The following is a 19,281-nucleotide window of genomic DNA, read 5'->3' on the forward strand; positions in this document are numbered from 1 at the left end:
CTCAAATTTCATCTAACAAAATAAGGCAGGCACTTTATACTTTACACTGTTCGCAAATGAGGAAATTTATTTCCAACATTTAAAATATGTTAACAGACATCTCAGTGGAACATTATTATCATCATTATTAATAACTGTCTAAAGATGGTTTTTGAAGAAGAGTATGATAATCGCTTAAAGAGAACGAGGACTTTGAAAGGTAAGTATGTCAAACCTACCAGCTCATTGCTTGTCGATGTGAGTCTTAGTTTTTCTTCAATTTCCTTTCCAATTTTCTGAACAGTTACCTGAGTCTGTTTAATTGCACACTGGGCTCTATGAAGCCTAGAAACACAAGTTGTAGAAAAATTTAAGTGAATTAATTAGAAAGTCTAAACACAGAGCCACAGACATGAATTATAAATCTTGTAGCATAAATAGAACCAATCCTAAACAAACTGATTATTTCCCAATTCACATATATAATGAAACAAGAGGGATTATAACAAACTCTAAAATACAAATGCTCTGAAGCACCTGTCTACCCCTCTCTGCTACATTCTAGAGGTTTGGAAGCACTCCTAGAAAACGGTCTGGCTGAGGGAGTGAGGAAAGGCTTAGTCAGTTTAAGGACCCGAAATCAAACCAGCACCCATGTAAAGGCAGAGCACGAGAGCACACACTTGTGATCTCAGCAGCACTGGGGACAAAGGCAATTTAGCCAAATGAAAGCTCAAGGTTCAGTGAGAAACCCTGCCTCACTGCCTCAAAATTAAAATAGAGAGCAATTGAGGACACCTCTGCCCTACAAACACACACACACATACACACTCACACTCACACACACACACACACACACACACAAACAAACAAAATCTTAAATCTGTCAGATATCAAGACTTCTGTAAGTTACATGATCAAGGCAATATAGTGCTAACAGACAAGATAAAAATTGGATCAATAACCAGGTACTCTTCCTACAGTCCCAGTTGTTTGGGAGACTGAGGCAAGACTGCTTGAGCCTAGGATTGTGAGACTAATCTGCACACAGTAGTGAGATTCCTTCTCAAAAGCCACAAATATGTTCATAAACAAAGGGAATATAAGACTGTTTAATAGACCTAAATGTATATGCAAGCTAATTTCTGACAAACACATGGAAACAAATCAGTAAAGAAAACAAAGGTATGGGAGCACAGAAAAACACACACACACAAAATTATCATCTTCTACCTCACTGCACACAAAAAATTTAAGAAGGCTCACAGTAAAATAAAAGCTCAAATTGTAAACCATCTAGCAGAAAATGTAGAAGAATCTCTGGAGACTAAGACACAGGCAGTCTTATTAGAGAAGACACAAAAAGGTTTAATCATAAAATTAACAATGGATAAATAATAGTTTACCAAGATCAGAGATGTCTATTCGTCTAGAGATACCACTAGGAAAATGAAAACTCCATCTACAGACTGGGAGAAAACAGGTACGAAACCTCTATCTGACAAAGGACTGTGCCTAGAATTGTAAAGAACTACAAATCAGTGAGAAAAGGACAGCCCAAGGAAAAATGACCAAACAAGTAAAATAAATTCTTCACAAAAGAAGGTGTAGCCAACCAGGCTCATGCCTATAATCTTAGCACTCGAGAGGCTGAGACAGAGATTCACTGTGAGAGCATGACCAGGCAAGGCTGAACAGTGAGTTCTAGGACAGTCTAAGATACACAGTGAGACCCTGTGTCAAAAAACTAAAAACAGAACAGGAGGAAGGTCAGGAAAAAAACCTACCTTTCTCAGTCTCACAATCAATGTGGACTACAGAACCTGGTCACTGATCTATTTTTCTATCTGTAAGCTAGTACCATGACTAACAAAATTAAATCAACAGAATAACAAACCGGCCGATGATGAACAAGGCCAAAGCAGCAAAAGTCTACTACAAAACTCAAGACCAGAAGAAGGCTGTGCTGCCAAATTCTAATAGGCCTTCAAAGAACTAAGACCAGTGCTCCTCAAACCAGTCTGTAAGACAGCAAGGGAAGAACAGTCCCAAAGTCACTCTTCATTCTATGAAGACAGCATTACTCTGAACCAAAAACCAGGTAAGGGACCAAAAAAAAAAAAACTCTAGACCAGTTTCCCTGATGAATATAGAGTTAAGAAAATTTTAACAAAATCTTGCAATCCAAATTCAATAGCATTTTAAAAATATCATACACAGTGGAGCATGGTGGCACACACCTTTAATCCTAGCACTTGAGAGGCAGAGGCAAGTCGATCTCTGTGAGTTCGAGGCCAGCTAATTCCAGGCCACTAGGGCTACAGGGAGATCCTGTCTCAAAAAGACCACACACACAAAAAAAGAACCCAGCATCATCAAGGTGGTTTCATACCAGGGATGCAACAACTACACAAATCAGGAAATACATAGCATATACACAGACTCACATAATCATCTCAATAGATAAGAAAAGGGTTTTGACAAAGTTCAACATTCCTTCCTTGATAAATCCCTATAGAAACTACAAATAAAAAGGAACATAACTCAGCATAATAAATGCTCTACATGACAAAGCTACAGCAAACATTATAATAGGGAAAAACATTTCCTCGAAAATTGAGAACAAGTCAAAGGTGTCCATTCTCTCCACTCTTAGAGAAAGAATAGAGAGGAAAGGAGGAAGTCAAACTGTCCCTATTTGCAGAAACTATAATCCCATACTTACTGGACAGATGCTTTAGCCCAGCTAAGCTGTGGAGCCAGGCCTTAAAAGACCTAAAGACACCACAGGAAAGCACTTAGATCTTGTAAACACTTGAAGCAAAGCAACAGGATACAAACATTTAAAAGGCAGTAGCTTTTCTACATACTGATGAGATCACCAAGAAAAAAGTCAGGAAAATAATTCCATTCACAATAACTCCAAAAACAAAATAAAATACCCTAGGAATAAACCTGAACTACAAAGGTAAAAAACTCCTATGATGAAAACATTAAAACACTGAAGAAAAAAACAAATAGAAAAGGATGCTAACGATGGGAAAAACCTCCCATAAGCAATAACAGGTCTAGTGCAATCCCCATCAAATAAAGACATTCTTCATAGATATAGAAAACATTTTAAAATTCACAGGGGCACACAAAGAAAATCCAGATAGACAAAGAAATCCTGAACACTGAAAGCATCACAACACCTAATTTCAAATCTGTCACTACAGACCATAGTTACAAAAACCACACGGTGCTTGCACCAAAACAGATGCATAAACCGATGGGCTAGAACAGGGACCCAGAAACAAACCCACACGGCTACAGACAGACACCTTGCTTTGTTTGTTTTTTATAAAGAGGCCAAAGAAACACAAATCAGAGCAAAGACAGCATCTTCAACAAATGGTGCCAGAACACTGGATATCCTCATATTGAGAAGGAAACTCGATCCTGATTTCTCAGCCTGCACAAAAATCAGCATGGATGGAACACCTTGATTGACTTGAAATTCAAACTGCTAAAGTACCTCAAGGTACAGGCACAGGTGAAGACTTCCCGAAAGGACTCCAGCAGCTCAGGAATAAGAGCAGCACTGATAAATGGAATTGTATGAAAGCAAAAGGCTTCTGCACAACAAAACAATCAGCAGAATGAAGGCACAGCCTACAGAATGGGAGAAAAATCTTTCCCAACTATGTACTGATGAATTAATACCTAGAATAAATAAAGAACTAAAAAATATACACACAAACCCCCACAAATTACTTGATCACTACATAGATTAAAATTGAACAGACAATTCTCAAAAGAAAAAATACAAATAGTCAATAACTACATGAAAAAAAAAGTTTAACATCCTTAGTCACTAGAGAAATGCAAAGTAAAATTACACTGTGAGTCCATTTTGCTGGTTTTCACCAAGAAAACAAAGGTCAACAGTGGGCAAGGGTTGGGTGAGAGGCACTGTATGTTATAAACTGTTGTTGGGAGTGTAAATTTGTACAGCTACCATGCAAATTTGATCGAGGTTCCTAAAAAAAAGAACTTCTGTATGATTCATCTATACTTTCTGTATTTTCTGGGTATATACCCCAAAAACTGGGGATACCTGCACACTCGTGTTTATTGCTGCACTAGTCACAATGCCAAGATAAGGAACCAGTCAAGAAGTTCATCAACATATGAAGGGCAAAGAAAAGGTGATGCACATTCACAATGGAATTTTATTCAGCCATAAAGAGGAATGAAATTATGCTATTTACAAGAAAATAGATGGAACTGTAGATCAACATATTAGATGAAATAAGCCAGACTCAGAAACAAATATTCCATAGTTTTTCTCTCATAAGTGGAACCTAGAGTTACACAAGTAGGAGAGAGATAATGTGCGGGGTGAACAGGTCTTGGTTGGCAGAGTTAAAGTGCGGTAAAAATGAAAGAAAAAATATTGTATGTTTTCTCTCACATAAAGAATATAGATTTAGGGGCTGGAGAGATGGCTTGGTGGTTAAGAGCACTGACTGCTCTTGCAGAGGACCCGGGTTTGATTCCCAGCACCCACATGGTGGCTATGAACTGTCCTTAACTCCAGTTCCAGGGGACTCCAAAGCCCTCTTCTGACCTCTGCGGCACTGCACGACACGGGTGCACTCACATACGTGCAGGCAATGCACTCATACACATTAAAATAGTAATAATAATAATAATAATAATAATAATAATAATAAAAGAATATAGATTTAAATAGAAAGGGGAAGGGAAAGCGTTTAGGGAGAGGAAAGGGGGCAGGGGGCGACAAGGAAGGATAATTGGAGAGAATATGGGCAAAGTACAATGATATGCATGTATTGTATGAAAGTATAAAAAACCTGTATTTTGTATGCTAACTAAAAATTGATTTAAAAAGAATAATGAGTAAGCATAGAAACAGGTACTTAACTACTAGTCATCAGTGGTATGAATGTACATTAAATTCATGATGAAATATTATTTCACAACCATTAAAAGGGTTAAAATTAAAATGATGGGAAGAGTGTGGAGCAACTGGAATTTATGTGTACTGCTTGTGAAAGAGTAAAATGATCCACCATTTTGAAAAAAATTGTTTCTCATGAAATTCAACATGCATCTAACTCATGGCCCAGTAATTCTAACCATAGGTATTAATCCAGGAAAACTGAAAACTTGTGAAAACACAAGTCCACAAGAACATCATGTTTAAGAAGGTTCACAGAATCTGGGAGGAAGTAGTGCATCCCTGTAATCCCAGAGCTAGGAGGCAGAGACAGGAAGAGCAGCAGTTCAATGACACCAAAGACACATACTAAGTTCTAAGCCAGCAAGCCTACATAAGAAGACCTCATCTCAAAAACAAAAAACTTTTTTAAACGTCATAGATCTTTTGTTCAAATGTCCATCAAATAAAAAATTAAGAACCAAATTAAGGTATATACTGTAACACTGATACACACAAGACTATGAATAGATCTCAAAAACACGCTGAGTAAAGAAAAGTCAGAAACAAAAACAAGTACACTAGTGTATGCTTCCTTTCATCTACAGTTCAAGAACAGGAGCAAACCTATCTATGGTGACAAAAACTGCTTCTGCGAGCCAGGGACACACTGCTAGGGAACAGGGATGTGGGATGTCCTAGATCTTGATTTGGGTGGGAACTCTACCTAAACTCATATTATGATCTATATACTACACTGTGTAAATTTAACCTCATTTAAAAAAAAAACTGGCTCTGATCTTAGCTAGAATCACTTTATTATAAATTTATGGCACCTCTATCTCTGGGAGCATATTATTATGACACCACAAACTAAAAATACTTGTGACATATCCTACACTGTTGGAAATGTCTTGATAGTTATAGAGGATTCTTTAGATCATCTGACAGGGGCCGTGTCTAATTGCAATGACTGCTCCTGAGATCAGTTATTCAACAACTTCCTCTGGACTACCCCATCCTACTGCCTCTTGCTGTGTGCTTAACTAACAGAGATAGTAAGTCTTAGAAAGGTACTTCTGAAGAAATGCGAAAACAAAAGAAAGTCTCTGCTCCGTCTCTAGCTTGGCCTCCCTGCACGTTCAACCTCAGCAATACGGAACTACTGGCAGTTCTCCAAACACACCAAGTCATTTCTTGTTTCTGTGCTTTTGTACAAGCTGTTGAATCTGTCCCTTAGCGCATACGCAAAACTCTAATCCATTAAGAGGCAGCTCAGGTACAACCTCTGCTCCTTCAGCCTTCCCTGACTATAAGCAGATGGAGGCACTCCCTCCTTTCTCTGGAAATATTCATCACATCACACATGACACAACAGACAGCTCAGAACCACATCTTACAGTAGCTGGTTACTCGCTTGTCCTTCTCTTTAGTAGGCCTTTCTGAGGGGAGGGAATGCTTATCTTTTCACGGATGCTACAGATGCTCCAACAGTGTGTGGCACCATGGCACTCTCAAAACGTTTGCTGACTGTCCAGTGATTACATATGCATAAGCACATTTCTGGGAGTGGGTACTTTGACTGATACAGTGGGAGATTAATTAAAAGATCATCATTTCCTACATTTTTGAGCTCAAAATATTTCAAGGCAAAAATCACAGAAAATAAGGAGCCCTCCTTCAGGCAGGGAAATAGCATTTTTTACTAAAAACCATAGGTATTATCAATCCAGAGAGAAGTCAACAAATAGCCTGTTACTTTAAAAGGGGGGAAAGTGCTGCCTAAAACTCCACTGGTGCTATGCAAACAACCTTGTCAAATGGTAAAGACTTTAAAAATAAAAATGATTCATGACCATAATTAATGTATGACTTCAACTATTTGGCTCTTACTGCCCCAGACGCTTTCTGATCTTACCTTAGGGGCTTAAAACACACAGACATAGTCACATTTCCTCCAATCTTCACTGTTATCCAAATAGACTTTTAGAGCCCCTGCTACATCAAGACGGAGCTCATAATGTCCCCCTTTCAAATCCAACTGGAGAATAAAAAGTTTGAAGTGTTTAGGCTTTTCAAAACAATGCGCACATCCTGATCCTCTTGGGGGTGAGGAGGTAAAGGGCTGACAAGAGAAGAAACGACACTCCTCCACCACCACCACAGGAATGGCTGCTTCTTGAAAAAGAAAGAAAAGCACACAGTCTAGTCACCTGGGTGACTGGTCAATGCCAACACCAATGCTCCCCAGTTGAGGTCAAATTCAGCATCCATGTGCTAAGGAAAGATCAAGCAGCTACGTCATAGGCACCCTGGTGATCCCAGACTGGTGCCTGTTACCTCACATGATCTGAGACAGCAACAAGTGGAAACAAGTGGAAACTGGAAGACAGATAGTGATGGGAATGTAATGAAAGGTTTCATATCAAGTAAATATTTATAAATATTGAGAACAACCAGACATTAAACATTATCTCAATAAAGGAAAGTTGGAAGACAATTCTTGTCTATTTAATACTGATCATATGATGTCTGAAATGCTACATGCAAACGAAAGATGAATAATGACAAATCAGAACTTGTCTAGAAAGGCAACACAGTGCCCTGCGGCTTGCAGGGAGAAGTAAATTCAGGGACCACGAAGACAAACAGAGACAAATGGCACCTTATTGTGAAAGGCCTTGTAAACCTTGTGCAGGAGCTCAGGTGTTTATTATGAAGGCATTAGGAAACCATTACAAACTTTGAAACTGGAAAAGATTTCATTATATTCATACTTTTAAAAGTTCTGCACGGGGACTATTAGGGACTGGGAAGGGAGCCCAGGAGAACGGGCAAAGGCAGTGGACAGGGCAACAAAGGATAGATGGGAAGGTGGACATGAGCAATGCACATACATGTATGCACAGAAATGCCACAGCGAACCCTTTAGTTTGCACAATAAGTAATTATAATAATAAAGACAAGAAAGCCCTCTCTTCCCATTATAAGGTGACAAGCCTTTTCTTCCCATAATAATGGGGCACAGGGAAAAGGAGTAAGCTAGGGTGAGGTCAATGCAACCACCTAAGAACAAAGGGCATTGTCCTCAGTTAAAACAGCGACGAGAAAGATGGTGCGGAGGTGAAAAGGGAGCTAAAGGAGGAATAAAGTTTGGTGCTGAAAACAAATTACCAATTGCTATGGTTTGTACACAGTTTAATTGTGCCCCCCTAAAGGATGACATGACTGAAGGCATGGTCCTCAGGGTGATGGTACTGGGAGGTGGTAGGATGTTTAAAAGGTAGAGTCTCGTAGGATGTCACTGGGGATGTGCTCTCAGTCGACAGTTCTCATAAAACCGTGGGAATTGTCAGGAGAGGGCTGTTACAAAAGCTTTTTTGCTCATGAGTTAATCCTGATCCTTCTTCCCACAAATACTCCACCAGCTTCCATCTAACACGGGGCCTTCGCCAGAGCCTGCACTGTTTGGACTTTGAATTTGGAGAACTCTGAGTTAATGATCATTCTACCTCATCAGTAGCCAGTGTCAGGTACGGCATTAGTGGTGAAGGCTGACAAATACAGCAGCACTAAAATGAAAGAGAAAACCTCACCACAAAACCTTCTTGCATTGGAAAGGAAATTAGGGGAGAATTAGAACAACTTCATGTCAACAGATTTAATTTAGATGAAATAGTCAAACCGCCTAAAAACCACTAGTTTCTAAAACATGAGGAATAGAAAATTTGAGCAATCGCTACCTTTTAAAAATTACATTCGTGTGTGTGTGTGTGTGTGTGTGTGTGTGTGCGTGTGTGTACATGGAGGTCAGAAGACCACTTTGTGAACTTGGTTCTCTTTCCACCATATGAGTCCTAGAGCGTGAACTCAGGTCTTCAGGCTTGGCAGCAAGTACCTTAACCCACTGAGCCATTTCCCCAGGCCTAATCACTTTCTTTTAAATTAAATTTATTACTAAAAATGTTCTTGGGCTGGGGAGACAGCTAAGTGATAATACTTCACTGGTGCCTGTGAGGCCTTGGGTTCAATCCTACCAATGCAAAATAATAATAATAATAATAATAATAATAATAGTAGTAGTAATCTTTCATACAGTAGTCCAGGCTCAGATGGCTTTGTTGGTAAAAGACTGGTTGTATTAATAATCTTTCAAAGATGGGGCTGGAGAGATGGCTCAGCAGTTAAGAACACTGACTGTTCTTGCAGAGGACCCAGGTTTGAATCCCAGCACCCACATGGCAGGTAACAACTGTCCGTAACTCCAGTTCTAGAGGATCTGACAGTCTCTTCTGTTCTCTGCAGGCACTGCACAACATGGGTGCACTTACCTGCATACAGTCAATACATTCATACACATAAAATAAAAATAATAATAATAATAATAATAATAATAAAAGAATCTTTCAAAGGAAAAAATTCAATTTGTCTTATGAGGCAAGCATAACACTGAAACCAAGACACAGCAAAACTTTATAAGAAAATTATTAATATAATAATAATAATATAGTAGTAGTAGTAATAATAATAATATCCACTGCTGTGATTACACCAAAGACCAGGAAGGGGGCAATGACGTCCACTTTATTCAACACTGTACTTGAGGTCTAAATCACTGCAATAAGTCAGTTTTAAAAACGCATGAAACTGGGGCTGGAGAGATGACTCAGAGGTGAAGAGCACTGGCTACTCCTGCAGAGAACCTGGGTTCTGTACCCAGCACCCACATGGTAGCGAAAAGTTCAGAGATCCGATGCCCTCTTCTGACCTCTGTGGGCACTGCACTGCATGGGTGCACTTACATGGGTGCAGGCAATACACTCAAACACATAAAATAAAAATAAGATATTTTTAAAAGGCATGAAACTAAAAGAGGAAGTACTAGAGATGGGGGACAAGGGGAGATGAGTTACTAGAGGTGAATGTGATCAAAGCATGTTATCTGCATGTATGAGGATGTACATGATGAAACCCCTTTGTTTCATCACTTTTTAAAATGATTTTTAAATTAATTTTTAAAAAAAGAAAAATCATGAACATAACAGTAAGAATCAAGAGCATCTATTCACAGATGCTATGGTTGAGAACATTAAAAAAAAAATCAAAAGAATCTCTAATCCAATTTGTAGAAGTAAGTCTAAGATTCCAGAATAATATACCACCAATATATATCAACAAACAATCAACAAACAACTAAGGATGAATGTAAAGAAGGGTGTTAGGAGTTGAACTGGGAGCCATATAATATGCTGAGAGAGAGCAAAGAGCAATCAACAAATGAGACAGCGGCCATTCACAGAGGAAAGACTGTTGGCCGACTATTTCCCTAAACTGATCTATGGCATTCAGAGCAATCCCAATGAAAACGACAACAGGACTTTCCTGTGGAAACTGAGAAACTGATTCTAAAATTGATACAGAAACACAAAAGACCTACAATAGTCATGAAAATGCTGAAGGTCACAGTTGCAGTCCTATGGTACCAGATCTTATAAATCTGTAGTAAGTAAGGCAGTGACATTGACATGATCCTGAACAAATGCACAATGAAGTATGATTCAGATTACAGAAATAGACCTATTATTACACAACCTATCTTTCCTCTGAACAGAGAAGTCCTGTTAATAAATAGCACTGAAAAAACTTAATATTCATATAGAAATAAATGACATTTAATTTCAATCTTATACCTAAGAATTAATTTGTGATGGATCATAAATCTAAATGTAAAAATTAAAACTCTAAAGTTCCTAGAGAAACATATAGAAAAATATATTCATGACACTGGGCAAAGATTTATTTTCTTATATGGAACGCTTCACGAATGTGCACGTCATCCTTGCACAGAGGCCGTGCTAATCTTCTTCGTATCGTTCCAATTTTAGTATATGTGCTGTCAAACTAAGCACTAAAGATTTCTGAAATAGGGTTTATCAAAACGTGTTCTTGAGAAGATAAAAATATCAAGGAAGAGACTGAGCAAAACATTGTTTATGGAATACATACAAGTGTCTGTGCATGTATGTGTATGTATATACACACATATGTATCTATCTGATACAAGACCTGCATCCAGAATGTACAAACAACTCCTACAAATAAACAACAAAATGTAATCATTTCAATAAGTAAGAATGGGTAAAATATTTGCACAAACTCTTCAAAAAAGAAGACATAAGCATGGTTGATAAGCATGTGAAATGTGTTGAACATCTTTAGTTATAGAATTAAAAAGAAAAAATATATCACTCAAGCCTATTATAATGACCAGAATATATAAGAACAACAACCAAGCAGGAAGTAGAGTTGCTGGCCAGGCTGCTGACGCTTCGAAAGGCCTCCCTGTGGCCCAGCACTAAAGCCTTGGAGGTCAAGTTCTAACATGTGAGCCCTTGGGGGACACTTAAACACATCAAACTACACAAGCGGTCTACTTAACTTTAGGCTTTCTAAAAATGTTTACATGCAAGCACAACGTTGAGTATATTCTCCCTCTTCTCCTTCCCCCATTAGTCCACTAGAAAGTTTAACTTCTGCTTTCATATTACATATACACACATGATTTTATGTACCAATATAAAATTTAGGAAACTACAAATGAAGAAAACATACAATCTTTGAGTCTTTCTGGGACTGGCTTAGATAGGGTCAACATGATTATCTTCAGTTGTATCCATTTTTCTGTATTCTTTATGACTGAAGAGAATTCCACGGTGTGTGTGTGTATGTATATATATATATATATATATATAATCACATTTTCTTTATCCACTCTTCTATGCTGGGTCCATAACTTAGCTATAGTGAACAGTGCTGCAATCAACATTAATGTATAAGCATCTGTGTGATATACTGATGTGGAATCCTTTGGGAAAATACCCAGGAGTGGTGCAGCTTGGTCAGATGGAGGACATATGTTTAATTTTTAAAAGAAATTTCCAGGTTGACTTCCATAGTGGCTGGACTAGGTTACACTCCTGCCAATAATGTAGCATTTGGTGTTGTTTTCTTAATGACTGCCATTCTGACTGGGGTGAGGTGGACTCTCAATGTAGTTCTGATTTGCATGTCTCCGAAGGTTTGTGAAGTTGAACATTTTCATGTTTATTGGCTACTTGTATTTCATCTTTTGAGAACTGTCTGCTCATTTTATTAGCCCATTTATTGATGGAGCTACTTGATTTCTTGTTAGTTTTCTGAGTTCTTTGTATACTCTAGATATTAGTTTCTCTGTCAGCTGTTCAGCCAGCAAAGATTTTTTTTCCATTCTGTAGGCTGTCCATTCACTCAATTAATTGTTTCCTTTGTTTTGAATTTCACGAGGTCCCATTTGTCAATTGTTGGAATTAGTTCCCAAGCAACTAAAATCCTAGTCATAAAGTTTTGCCTGTATCTATTATCTTCAGGGGTTTCCCTACTTTTTCTCTAACAGTTGTAGAGTTTCAGGTCTTGCATTAGGGTCTCTGATCCAATAGGAGTTGAGTTTGTGCAGGGTGAGAGATGATGTAGTCTCATTCATCTACATGTAGACACCCACTTTTCATAGCACCATCTGTTGAAGAGACTGTCTTTTCTGCAATGTATATTTTTAGCATCTCTGTCAAAATTCAGATGGCCATAGCCTTGAAGGTTTCTATCTGGGTCTTCTATGCTAGTACACTGATCTATGTGTCTGATTTTGTGCCAGTATGGTGCCATTTTTGTTGTTACGGCTGCGGTATAACTTGAAACCAAGCATGGCAGCACCTCCAACAGCATTCTTTTTGCTCAGCACTGCTTTGACTATCCAGGGTCTTTTGTGCCTCCATGTGAAATTTTGTTAACAGCCTCAAAGTTGAGGCAACGCTAATGATCACCAGCAGGAAATGGATAAGCAAATTACAGTATACTCATAGAAGGAAATAACACTCAGCAAGGAAAAAAGCAGAAATGACAGGGCCACACAGCAACATGGAACAATTGCACAGACCAAAAGAATGTACTGTAGGATTTCATTTATAAGACGTTCAAGAACAGTACAATCCCAGCACTCAGGAGAGACAGGTAGGAGGATCAGGAATTCAAGAACAGTCTGAGCTACATGAAACACTGTCCCAATCCCCTCCCCCAACAAAAAGTTCAAGAACAGGAAAAGCTAGTAAATGATGAAGCAATAAGATGTGCTTAACTAAGCCAGGAATGGGGATGGTCGTGTCAGAGTGGCAAAGGAGAATGAGGAAACTTTCTGGATAACAAAGGAGTCTTATACTTTGATTTGAATGATGATGACAGGGAAGCACATGTTTATCACATCAAACTAGGAACCAAGAAAATGGTGATGCCATCTTGTGAGATGAGGAACGTGAGAGGAGCCATTGGAAAAGCTGTACTTCGAGACTGAGGAGTCTGTGCCACGTTGGCCAGCAGTGTGGAATATTTGTTGAGTATAGAGATCTGGTGTTTGGGAGATAGCTCTTGGTAGGGGATGAAAATGTGGCAATCATTAGCACACAGATGCTAATAATGTCAGGAAACATTACAACATTTCATAACGTTACTAACATGAGGAGAGTGAATGAGATCACCCTGTGAGAGAATGAGAGAGAACAGAGCCTAGAGCAGAATTCAGGGAACATCAATATCTGAGGGATTAGAAAAGAAGGAAAAAAACCTGCCAAAACCAAAAAACAAACAAAGAATTCCAAACCAGAATATGCAGAGACACAGGACAGCTGCAAGAGCTGATGTTAGAGTTGAGGTAACAGAATGTCTGTGGAAAGCAATGGCCACTGTCTCAGAATCAAGTAACCTGAGGTCTGGGCAGTATCAGCATAGTTAGCACAAGGACTTGATTTAAAAAGCCATTTCAAATCTGCTCCCCTCTAACCCCAGCCACCGCCATCATCTTCACCTGGCCACCAGCCTCCTCTCTGGCCTCCCATTGTCAGCTCTCACTTTGCTGCTCCCATAATACCACAGTACCCTCCACTCTTCATTTGCTCAGTTACTCACTGGAGTTCATCTGCCAAACAGCCTCTAAATTCACTAATTGGCATCAGCTATGTCACTGCAGGCACACAGTCTGTCACATCCCTCGTTGGTAAACACAGAACTAAAGGTGTTCTCACCAGCAACTGCCTAGCACCCCAGGATTCTACCCATCACACTATTCCAGGTTTTTCTTCTCATAGGCTAAAAGAGATTTTAAAAGTACTCACACTTAGACTTCCATTATAGAGGCAGACTATACTTATGTGATATTCACAAAAATAAAAAAGACCAAAAAAAGTTAAAGGCTGACACCCCCCCTCCAAATCAACGGGCATTATTAACATGACTAGACATGTGTATACAGTAGTCTAGAGATACCACAATAATGATTTTTTTTGGTCATTCATTAACTTTGTCTTTAAAAACAAATTTGTGACTATCACATAAGTCAAGTCTCTGCATTCTTTCCATTCCTCCTAGTCCCCCTCCAATTCTTCCCAGGAACCCCCCCCCAACTCCTTCTCAATTTCTTGACCTCTTTAATTATTATTGTTACATATACAGACATACATCTATATACATCTATATACACACATATATACATATATGTGAATGTATATCTAATGCACTGAATTCATTTAGTGGTGCTGTTATGTGCCTGTGTTTAGGGCTGCCCATTTGAAATTACATAATCTGTCAGGGAGCTAATCCATTGATTTATAAAAAAGAAGAAAAGATTTATCTGGTAACCAGAAAGGCTATGATATGTAAAATTTTCCACAATAAATGAAAATTTCAGTATATATTTTTATAATTCTAAATCTTCCATGACAGTCAGAAACCACAGCCATGAAGAACTGACAGATACCATGTAGCCCCAGAACTTGCCTCCTCCTCCGTTTTCATATCCCATTGCTAAGCACGTTCCCTCGACCCGTTTCCCCTCCCCTCTCCTCTTACATCACCCTCTTCACTGCTCTTGCCCTGAACACCTGTCTAGCATTAATAAAAGGCTTTTCTCTTTCCAAACTCTGCCTTCCTCAGTTCATTTGGAACACCACCATCAGAAAGTTCAAAATATGCATTTCCAGCGTCCTACAGAATGTCACAACACAGAAATGAGGCTCAAGAGATGTTTCAGGTGTTGGTGTAATCAATCACCATGGGGACAACAGGCAAGAAGCACTCTTTACAGAAAAACAGGGCCTGTACTATAACTAAGTGATCACAAATCGTAAAAACCTAGGATTAGATATTACTTGTTCCTCAAAAATAACCCAGATCTATCTATTTAAAGAGCTAAAAGTTATGTTTGGTGGTGGTACACACTTCAATCCCAGCACTCAGGAGGCTGATGCAGGAGGATCACAAGTTCAAGGCCAGTCTGAGCTACATAGTAAGGGTCTGAGTAAAAACCAAATATTAGCCAGGCATGGTGGCACACACCTTTAATCCCAGCACTCGGAAGGCAGAGGCAGGTGGATCTCTGTGAGTTCGAGGCCAGCATGGTCTACATAATGAGTTCCAGGACAGCTGGGGCTGCAGGGAGACCCTGTCTCAAAAAGACCAAAAGAAAAAAAAAAAAAAAACCCAAAAACCAAATATTGTGTCTGGCACATAATATACATTCATTGACTTAATCACGATGAATGAATACACACTTATTTAGGGAATGGTATGTGTTAGGCAGTGGGCTAAAACCATGAAACATATACAGTAGCTGGTGAGGGTACATCACTGCCAATCCATGGGTGAGAGAGCTAAAGCCAGTAAGGGGCAGAATCAGAATTCAGAGCCATTGTCCTAACTTGCAAAGCCCTGGTCTTCATTGCCACATTCTCCAACCATCAATCCATCAGTCCCATGTGAATCCTGCCATCTTTCCTCCCACAAAACCATCAGTATCAGTACCACATTATGTATTAAATACATTTTTAGTTTCCCAAATGCTTTTTCCCCCCCAGGCACATTCTTGGGTTAAACTTCCCAACCAACCAGGTCCTAGTTCAGCGCTCGGCACAACCTACAGGGCCCTGTGCCTTCCCTTCTCTTCTACCACTCTAGCAATAGGCCTCATGTAGCAGGACTTCTGAGATGCCCCTTCCCAGGATTCCCACCTGTGTAATATCATGCCCTGCACAGTCTCCTGTCCTTGTGACACTCCTTCCCAGTTCCTGCTATTTAACAAGGTGAAGGGATTTGGGTTTGTAACTAAGGTCCCAAGTGGGTTGATTTTGAGTTAATCAAAAAGGAGATTAAAGTGCTATGAATTGAGTTGTGTCTATTCATGTGTTGAGTCCTAACTCCCAATGTAAATATATTTAGAGATGAGGCTTTTAGGGTTAAATGGGTTAACCTTATGGTTAGGGTCCTAGCTCAAGTGTTGGTGGTTGGCCTTAGAACAGGAAATTATCTCTGTCCCTCTCTATCTTCCGCCATCCCCTTCCCTTCATGCACAAAAGGTTATGGGAGGACACAGTGAGAAGGCAGCCATCTGAAAGCCAGGAAAAGAGCCCTCCCCACAAACTGAACATGCTGGCACTCTGATCTCAGACTTCCTGCTTTTAGATCTATGAGAAAACACATTTCTCTTGTTAAAGCCACCCAGTCTCTGGAATCTTGTGGCAGCCCACGTTAATACACCAAATAGGTCTGACCTCATCAGGTAAGCTCCTAAAGTGATTGGTCCTTCCTGAAAGAAGAGGTTTAAAACATAAAGGAGCCTATGGAGTAGGACACCAAACAAGGAACTACAAGCAGCCTCTCTGGAGTTGACAGTAGCCCCAGACAACAAGCAGCAAGAGCCAGGAACCTGAGTCTTACAAACCGCAAGGAGCTCAACTGTGCCCGCAACCACATGAGCTGAAATAAGGACCCTGACTCTAAAATGCAACAGAGTGCAGCTGGCTCTATGACTTCAGTCACCCTAGACCATGAACCTCCCATCATGCCACTGTCTCTAGCACAGGCATCCATGCTCAACACCTAAGCCTACACCTTTAGTACTGGTGCTCCTGGGCCCCTCTGTAGCACACAGGGATTTAAGAACAGAGCTTCAATAATGATCATTTTCCTTCCTTCTCTCAGAAACAGAGAGGCCCAGTTCATTCTTCTCTTTGATCCTCACTGCATAGAACACACATACAAAAACACTGAGTTGTACTGATTCTGTTTTCTATGAGTCTATAAAATATTTGCTGACTAATGTGTTTATTTATGTTTTCTTATGTGTCACAAATGAAAATACCCTGGAAAACTACCTTGAGAACATTTTTTACAAGTCAGTAAAGCAGAAAGGGCTGACCTTTCTCATTCTAGGTACTACATGTCACCTTTCTCATTCTGGATACTATAAGTCTGCAGATGTAACTCACCTTCTAGCAATTTACATTTCACTGATTAGTAACACAGACTTGACTAGTAACAGAATATTCTGTCTTTGTAAAATAAGGCTGTTGGGACTGGAGATATCGCTCAGAGGTTAAGAGTGCATAATGCTCTTACAGAGCACCTGGGTTGGATTCCCAGTGCCCATGTCAGACAGCTCACAACCATCTGTAACCCTAGGTATAGGAGATCCAGTGACCTCTCTGGCACAATATCGTCACATATATACTTAATTTAAAATAAATAAATACATAAATAAATAGGTAAACAAATAAGGCTTTTATCTACATGGCAGGCCTCCCTCTTCTCATACAGACAGCTTTAGGATTTAAGACTACCCTTATCCAATTACATTTCACCTTGAAGTTTAAGATGAATTGAATATATAGTCTACCTTGCCAGGTCCTGAGAGATCTCCAAATTGACACAGTAATTCTCTTCTGCAGATAATCACCATTTCTACAAGCTCCACATTACCAGCATTAGCTTAGTTAAGTTTTGTTTAAGGGCTTGTACTGGAATAACCCCAAAGGAAGGACGTCTCACTTGTTCACCATTCCATCCCCAGCACACTGTAGTTTCCAACATGAAGAACCCAATAAACACTTGATAGTTGAGTAGCCAAAGGAATAGATTTGCTGAACAACATATCAAACCAGAGCCCTAGGCCATGTTTTTAACAATTTCCTTCTGAGCTGATGGCAAATCATTAAGCAGGTATCAGTGTATCTTTTCTGTCCATCTTAGCTCACACCTCTTCATCTTTCTAAGAAAGCTATCACTAAATACCATGCCAAACACCTTACCAGAGTTATGTATATATGCAAATCTAATTACCCTTTCAAAATGAATACACTAGTCTAAAATAACTTGTTCCTGAAAAAGCCTTGCCCAAAAGAGGCAAGATTTAAACTGCAATTTGAAAGAAGGGGAGGTAGGACTCTGATAGTTGTATGTAAGAGAGCAGCCATGGAGGGTATCAGGAGCCACTGTTCAAAGCCATTAAAAGAAGAGAATATCTTGTATGTTCAAGACAGAAAATAGGTGGTATTCTAAAATATAAGTACATAAAGAACAGTGACCAGAGAGGTACCCTGGGAAGGCTTACCAGAGCTCCACTATTGTGCACTTGAAACACCTGAGAAATCATTTGCATCTCTACAGCACCTACAGCAGTCTCAGACACAGGGGAATCACTCAAATACTTATTGAAGAGTTTATTAAATATTACAACTCCCCTCAAAACCAGGAATCTACCCTAAAGCCTTCTACATTCTTCTGTCTAGACCATTCACATAGTTGAGAACACACAGTCTCATGGTAATGGCATCAAATAAGACAGAACACGTATAAAATTAATATACTTTCATTGAAAACTAAATGGTAACACTGTGGGTGGGAAGGTTCTACTGAGAGGATAGTAGGTGGTGTGAAAGCACACATAATGAGAATGTCAGGTCTAACCAAGACATACTCTCAGAACCAGCAACAGTAACGATAAGGCAACAGCTACAGGACAATGATCAAGTCTTCACATATCCAATTTACAACTCAAATAACTCATTTCAGGCAAGAAACACCACATTTGGCATAAGAAAGGGCTAAATCATTCCCAGATTTGTTCCTAATACCATCCATGTGCATTTTAGCGACTTTAATTTAAAATGTATTCATTGCACAATAAACACATTTGAGGAAATACACAGAAAAATACTCCAGAATTAGAAACAAGGAACACAGTGCAGACATGGACAAGATCTTTAAAATTTAAAAGGAGACTATCCTCAGGCCTCTTGGGGTAAGTCTATAGCACAGCTCTCCGCGCCGGGACTCCCTAAGCGACAATCACCCTTCCATCCCCCGCCTCGCCGTTCTATACTCCTAGTTTGGGCCCTGCGCCATTCCTAGTCGTGGGGCCCCAGACACCTGGGGAACCAATACTGCTTCCTGACCCTTCTCAACCAGACCAACTTGGTGCCTATCTTGGGCCCCAGAAGCAC

The 19,281-nt window shown here is 39.5% G+C and overlaps 1 protein-coding gene and 1 non-coding gene across 4 annotated transcripts in view; both read right to left on the bottom strand.

Annotated features, from left to right (window-relative positions):
* Uvrag (UV radiation resistance associated) overlaps positions 1 to 19,281 on the bottom strand; it is a 330,970-nt gene that overhangs the window by 162,020 nt on the left and 149,669 nt on the right. For all 3 annotated transcript variants that reach the window (XM_029568839.1, XM_029568840.1, XM_008844232.3), the window contains one exon: positions 219 to 324. In XM_029568839.1, coding sequence (XP_029424699.1) covers positions 219 to 324 — 106 coding nt within the window. The remainder of the gene's footprint in view (positions 1 to 218; positions 325 to 19,281) is intronic.
* Positions 10,727 to 10,833, bottom strand: LOC115072221. Its single transcript, XR_003851288.1, has one exon. It is a non-coding gene; the product is annotated as a U6 spliceosomal RNA (small nuclear RNA).

This window comes from Nannospalax galili, unplaced genomic scaffold (assembly GCF_000622305.1).
Source record: "Nannospalax galili isolate Female #2095 unplaced genomic scaffold, S.galili_v1.0 scaffold278, whole genome shotgun sequence".
In the NCBI taxonomy this organism is placed as follows: domain Eukaryota; kingdom Metazoa; phylum Chordata; class Mammalia; order Rodentia; family Spalacidae; genus Nannospalax; species Nannospalax galili.